Source organism: Bufo gargarizans, chromosome 9, assembly GCF_014858855.1.
Source record: "Bufo gargarizans isolate SCDJY-AF-19 chromosome 9, ASM1485885v1, whole genome shotgun sequence".
NCBI lineage: Eukaryota > Metazoa > Chordata > Amphibia > Anura > Bufonidae > Bufo > Bufo gargarizans.
The window spans coordinates 27492227-27499436 of record NC_058088.1 but is presented as its reverse complement, the minus strand read 5'-3'; the positions used below and the strand labels follow the sequence as shown (position 1 = coordinate 27499436).

General features: G+C 42.4%; 1 protein-coding gene across 1 annotated transcript in view; it reads right to left on the bottom strand.

Moving 5' to 3' along the window:
* Positions 1-1474: 1474 nt before the first annotated feature.
* Positions 1475-7210, bottom strand: part of LOC122919515 (leucine-rich repeat and fibronectin type III domain-containing protein 1-like protein) — a 309862-nt gene continuing 304126 nt past the window's right edge. Inside the window, exon 4 of the mRNA XM_044268587.1 lies at positions 1475-2182. Coding sequence (XP_044124522.1) covers positions 1663-2182 — 520 coding nt within the window. The 3' untranslated portion in view covers positions 1475-1662. The remainder of the gene's footprint in view (positions 2183-7210) is intronic.

Sequence of the window (7210 nt, the reverse complement as noted above, 5' to 3'; positions counted from 1 at the left end):
TGTAAAAAAAAAAAGTTTAAATTTGGAATTAATCAATAGTGCAGTGTTCCTACATGAGGAATAACCTACACTATTTCTGGCCATTATATCACTGGCATTTTTAGCAGTTTTCCTCTGTACATGCTGAACATCTAGGGGAAAATTTATTAAGACCGGAGTTTAGACACCAGTCTTAATAAAGCCTTATAGATGGCAGTGGATCCACCAAAGTTATGAAGAGGCGCCGGCCTCTCCATAACTTCGGTGGATCCTCCGCTAGTTGTAAATGTAAGACAGCGTCCTTGCTGTCTTACATTTAGACCAAAATGAAGAATGAGACGGCAGTGCCGGCCCACGCCACGCCCGCAATTTTAGACTTGGCGTGAGGGGGCGAAGTTGCAGAGAGTGGCCGTCGCACCGCCATCTGTGCTTGAATTTAGGCATATTTCAGCTTAATAAATGAACCCCCTAGTTTGTAGTTCTCCCAGACATTGTGAGTGGAGACTAACTTCTATCCGCTGTACACAGAAAGTAGAGGAGAAGTTGTGTCCTGTCTCACAGTCACTCAGAAGTATGCCCCAGTATCATGCAGGACATTACAGAGAGACACTGACCTGTATGGTAGGTGAATTTAGCACTTGTGTTGAGATATAAATCTTCTATGTAGCAATGCAGTCTCTTTAGTGTCTATTTAAAGTAGAACTCCCTGCAAAATTTTTATTCTCTGACCTGCGAGAAAGTGTTGTCATGTGATCAAGTCTCTGATCTCCAACTGACACAGGACAGGAAGTCAGTTACGTCTCTATTCCTTCCTATGAGACTGAGAGTGAGACTCCCATAGGAATACATAGAGAAACTGACTTTCTGTCCACACATAAGATCCTAGCGATGTGCCCCGATTGTCTGAGATGAGACATACCCTTTAATGCAGAAAATCACATGCACCTTAACCTAAGCGATTTTCTGAAACAATGCAAAAAACTGCAATGCACTAATGTCTTGTGATAGCATTTCTTGCGAGATTGCATAGGGAAATTGAAAGCAATCGTTTGCCGTACTGGCTCAGACTTAGCTTACTTTTTTTAAATAGAGAAAAATCCTTAATTTTTCTTGTTACGTTATTGCAGTCATATGAAAAAACATATACAGGCGATTTCAAGCGGTCCCATAGGAAAGCATTTTAACACAAATACATTAGTGAGGTAGTCGCTCCACATTTGACACAGCTAAGCCGTGGCCAAAATTTTTCAGCAGGTCAATCAACAAGCTCAGTAGACCGAAATCTTCTTCTAAATTAAATTTTACATAAAATTGGAGGAGATTTCATTTAGCATATGAAATAAACAAGTGTAAAAGAACAAAAAAAAAACGATTTATTATGCTTTCTTCACGTAAGTGCCATTTGGGAAAACCAATTATTTCACATTAGCCTTGTTGAGTCACACACTTTATATTTAATAATATTCAACCAAAAATAGTTAAGAATGCAAGAACCCTATTTACATAATAAAAAAATAGCTTTTTCGTTGTAACCATCTGGTCTTAAAAATAGACAATAGGTGTGAAGCCGTCGATACGACTCCTTGCATGAAAATGTTCTTCACCATACCACAATGTCCAATTCTCAGTGGATAGTCCGCTATAAGAGGTGCATACAATTTGTGGTCTAGGTCTAATGTTCTGCTAGTGAGACAGGGAGTCATTTGTTATAAAGGTAGTATCAGGTACAGTCACTTTTTCACCATCTTCGGTGAGGTCAACTATGGTTTTGCTTTTGATGGATGTTCCTGAGATGTCCTGCATAATACTGTCTCTCCTCTCGTTGAGCTTAGAAGAGGAGCGTCCCATTGTCCCACTCTGGCTACCGTTAGTTTGGGAGCACACATTGGTGACCTTAGCTGGCTTAGATTTTGGGTGATTATTATAGACTTTGTATTTCATTAACAAAATAAAGATGAAGACCAGGACGGAGGCCACTATGATGCCACCTATGATGATGATCATGGTTCCACCAAGAAACTGGGCATGGAGCGATCGGCATTGTTTATATTCCTGTTCGGTTGTAAATTGTACACATCCAATCACTTTGGTCGCAGTTAGTGAGGTTATTCCATCGTCGTAAACGGCCAGGACGCATAAGTCGTAAATGCGGGAGGACACCAGGTCACTCAGGAAAAATGACTTGCTTGAAGATGGGATCATTCTGTATAGAATAAGAGAAAGGCAATATTTCATTATGATATAGAGATTTTCACACGGAAAACAGAAATTTCTTAATTGGTAATTACTGTTGGATGTATTAACACTGATACATTAAACTGGAATTCGGAAACGGACCTTCCTGGGTCTTAAACAGAAACAAATAAGGTGTTGAAGGTGATTGGGTTATATAAGTTAAAGAATATTTAGTATATATTAGTAGAACATGTGACCAGATTAAACTTTGTAACATATTTTATACTGAGAAAGTGGCATCTTCCTCAAGAGTCCAGAGCCTGTACTTCTTGTCAAGAGTTTAACCAGCCAAGATACTGTGCGTGACTGTGCTGAGAGAGTTACCATGTTGACCAGTCAATCCCCAGCTGGTGAACCCATCAGGGAGGATGGAAGCCAGGTCAATCAGATTTCTGGTTCAGCGTGCAATACCAGAGCTAGGCGGGAAATTTGAAGGTCCCACCTCTGGGATCATCACCTATCTGTAAAATGGAGCTTGCAAAGTGAAGGAGGGCACACTGCGCATGCATGGACGCCTTCCATTCATACGTATGGTAGTGCTGAAAATAGCCCGAGCGGTGCGCTCGGCTATTAACAGTAGCCACATTAATATGAGTGGGAAGCGTACTGCACAAGTGCAGCCACCGCTCGATTCACATCTATGGGGCTGATGGAAATAGCCTGAGTGGTGCGCTCGGCAATTTTCGCCTCTCCCATAGAAATGAATAGAGGACGGCAGTGCATGCGCGCTGTGCCCTCCTTCCCTTTGCAGGCTCTGTTCTAAAGATAGGTGTGGGTCCTAGAGGTGGGAACTGCACCTATTAGACATTTAATAATAATAATAAAATGTATTTATATAGCGCCACCATATTCCGCAGCGCTTTACAAATTTATAGGGTTAATGTACAAAACAAAAGTAACTGGCTAATATGCAACTGAAACACTAGGAGTTACGGCCCTGCTCGCAAGAGCTTACAATCTATGAGGACTTGGGGGTGACACATAGGGTAGTTGATTGTGATAAGTAGGATTTGAGCCACTATTGAACTGAAAGGAGTGGTGCCGGCTGATCTGCTTCGGGTTTGTGACTACTAGAGGATCGAGCATATGGTCGGGGAAAGTTTTAGTTTGGGAAAAGTTATTTTAGGTAGCTTGATAAGCTTGCCTGAAAAGATGTGTTTTTAAGGCACGTTTGAAGGTGGAGAAGTTGTGAATTGACCTAGTAATCTGGGGCAGAGTATTCCAAAGAGTAGGTGCAGCTCGAGAAAAGTCTTGAAGTGTGGAGGTTATTAATCTTAGGTTGCTAACAGAACGGAGAGCACGAGTAGGGTGGTAGATGGAGAGGAGGGAGGAGATGTATTGAGGTGCAGCACTGGGCAGAGCTTTGTGGGTGAGGGTGAGAAGTTTGAACTGTATTCTGTGGTGGATGATCAACCAGTGAAGTGACTGGCACAGGCTAGTAGAATCAGAGTAGCGGTTGGTTGGATAGATAGATGAGCCTGGTTGCAGCATTTAGAACAGACTGAAGAGGGGAGAGTTTAGTGAGAGGGAGACCGATGATTCCCCAATATCTGAGGTGAGACAACCCCTTTAGGTCTACTACTCAGTATCCTAGCTCCTGCCCTTTGTGCTACTCATTACTACTGCATTCTAGATAATCTAACTGGGTTGTTTTCTTGATTAATTTCTTGTCTGCTGATTTGGCTTCTACTGATTTTCCTGATATCCTAACTAGGGATGAGCGAACTCGAACTGTATAGTTCGGGTTCGTACCGAATTTTGGGGTGTCCGTGACACGGACCCGAACCCGGACATTTTCGTAAAAGTCCGGGTTCGGGTTCGGTGTTCGTCGCTTTCTTCGCGCTTTTGTGACGCTTTCTTGGCGCTTTTTGAAAGGCTGCAAAGCAGCCAATCAACAAGCGTCATACTACTTGCCCCAAGAGGCCATCACAGCCATGCCTACTATTGGCATGGCTGTGATTGGCCAGAGCACCATGTGACCCAGCCTCTATTTAAGCTGGAGTCACATAGCGCCGCCCGTCACTCTGCTCTGATTAGCGTAGGGAGAGGTTGCGGCTGCGACAGTAGGGCGAGATTAGGCAGATTAACTCCTCCAAAGGACTTGATTAACTGATCGATCTGCAGCTGTGGATCATTGAGCTGCTGATCCTCAATTGCTCACTGTTTTTAGGCTGCCCAGACCGTTTGTCAGTCACATTTTTCTGGGGTGATCGGCGGCCATTTTGTGTCTTGTGGTGCGCCAGCACAAGCTGCGACCAAGTGCATTTAACCCTCAATGGTGTGGTTGTTTTTTGGCTAAAGCCTACATCAGGGTGAAGCTGTCACACCAAGTGCATTTAACCAGCAATAGTCTGTTTATTTTTTGGCCATATACTACATCAGGGGCAAGCTGCGCCTGTCACCAAGTGCATTTAACCCTCAATGGTGCGTTTGTTTTTTGGCTAAAGCCTACATCAGGGTGAAGCTGTCACACCAAGTGCATTTAACCAGCAATAGTCTGTTTATTTTTTGGCCATATACTACATCAGGGGCAAGCTGCGCCCGTCACCAAGTGCATTTAACCCTCAGTAGTGTGGTTGGTCAAGCTATCACACCAAGTGCATTTAACCAGCAATAGTCTGTTCATTTTTTGGCCATATACTAAATCAGGGGCAAGCTGCGCCCGTCACCAAGTGCATTTAACCAGCAATAGTCTGTTCATTTTTTGGCCATATACTACATCAGGGGCAAGCTGCGCCCGTCACCAAGTGCATTTAACCCTCAGTAGTGTGGTTGGTCAAGCTGTGACACCAAGTGCATTTAACCAGCAATAGTCTGTTCATTTTTTGGCCATATACTACATCAGGGGCAAGCTGCGCCCATCACCAAGTGCATTTAACCAGCAATAGTGTGGTTATTTTTTGGCCATATCCCAGTCTAATTCTGTCACTAAATCCATACCAGGTCACCCAGCGCCTAAATACTAGGCCTCAAATTTATATCCCGCTAAATCTCTCGTTACCGCTGTCCTGTTGTGGCTGGGAAAGTTATTTAGTGTCCGTCAAAGCACATTTTTTGTTCTGGGTTGAAATACAATTCCCAATTTAGCAATTTAAAAATTTAGTGGTTTCTGCTGTATCAGAGCTATTTGAAATCTATCCCTAAAAGGGTATATAATATTCAAGGTGCACATAGGGTCATTCAGAATAACTTCACACACCCGCTACTGTGCATTTCCAAGTCTAATTCTGTCACTAAACCCATACCTGTCACCCAGCGCCTAAATACTAGGCCTCAAATTCATATCCAGCTAAATCTGTCGTTAGTGCTGTAGCTGGGCGAGTTATTTAGTGTCCGTTCAAGCACATTTCTTGTTCTGGGTTGAAATACAATTCCCAATTTAGCAATTTCATAATTTAGTGGTTTCTGCTATATCAGAGCTATTTGAAATCTATCCCTAAAAGGGTATATAATATTCAAGGTGCACATTGGGTCATTCAGAATAACTTCACACACACCCGCTACTGTGTATTTCCAAGTCTAATTCTGTCACTAAACCCATACCTGTCACCCAGCGCCTAAATACTAGGCCTCAAATTCATATCCAGCTAAATCTGTCGTTAGTGCTGTAGCTGGGCGAGTTATTTAGTGTCCGTTCAAGCACATTTCTTGTTCTGGGTTGAAATACAATTCCCAATTTAGCAATTTCATAATTTAGTGGTTTCTGCTATATCAGAGCTATTTGAAATCTATCCCTAAAAGGGTAGATCATATTGAAGGTGCACATAGGGACATTCAGAATAACTTCACACACCCGCTACTGTGCATTTCCAAGTCTAATTCTGTCACTAAACCCATACCTGTCACCCAGCGCCTAAATACTAGGCCTCAAATTTATATCCAGCTAAATCTGTCCTTAGTGCTGTAGCTGGGCGAGTTATTTAGTGTCCGTTCAAGCACATTTCTTGTTCTGGGTTGAAATACAATTCCCAATTTAGCAATTTCATAATTTAGTGGTTTCTGCTATATCAGAGCTATTTGAAATCTATCCCTAAAAGGGTATATAATATTCAAGGTGCACATTGGGTCATTCAGAATAACTTCACACACACCCGCTACTGTGTATTTCCAAGTCTAATTCTGTCACTAAACCCATACCTGTCACCCAGCGCCTAAATACTAGGCCTCAAATTTATATCCTGCTAAATCTCTCGTTAACGCTGTCCTGTTGTGGCTGGGAAAGTTATTTAGTGTCCGTCAAAGCACATTTTTTGTTCTGGGTTGAAATACAATTCCCAATTTAGCAATTTCATAATTTAGTGGTTTCTGCTATATCAGAGCTATTTGAAATCTATCCCTAAAAGGGTATATAATATTCAAGGTGCACATTGGGTCATTCAGAATAACTTCACACACACCCGCTACTGTGTATTTCTAAGTCTAATTCTGTCACTAAACCCATACCTGTCACCCAGCGCCTAAATACTAGGCCTCAAATTTATATCCTGCTAAATCTCTCGTTAACGCTGTCCTGTTGTGGCTGGGAAAGTTATTTAGTGTCCGTCAAAGCACATTTTTTGTTCTGGGTTGAAATACAATTCCCAATTTAGCAATTTCATAATTTAGTGGTTTCTGCTATATCAGAGCTATTTGAAATCTATCCCTAAAAGGGTATATAATATTCAAGGTGCACATTGGGTCATTCAGAATAACTTCACACACACACGCTTCTGTGCATTTCCAAGTCTAATTCTGTCACTAAATCCATACCGGTCACCCAGCGCCTAAATACTAGGCCTCAAATTTATATCCCGCTGAATTTGAATACAATACATTGGGCCAAATAATATATTTGTTGTTGTGGTGAACCATAACAATGAGAAAAACATCTAGTAAGGGACGCGGACGTGGACATGGTCGTGGTGGTGTTAGTGGACCCTCTGGTGCTGGGAGAGGACGTGGCCGTTCTGCCACATCCACACGTCCTAGTGTACCAACTACCTCAGGTCCCAGTAGC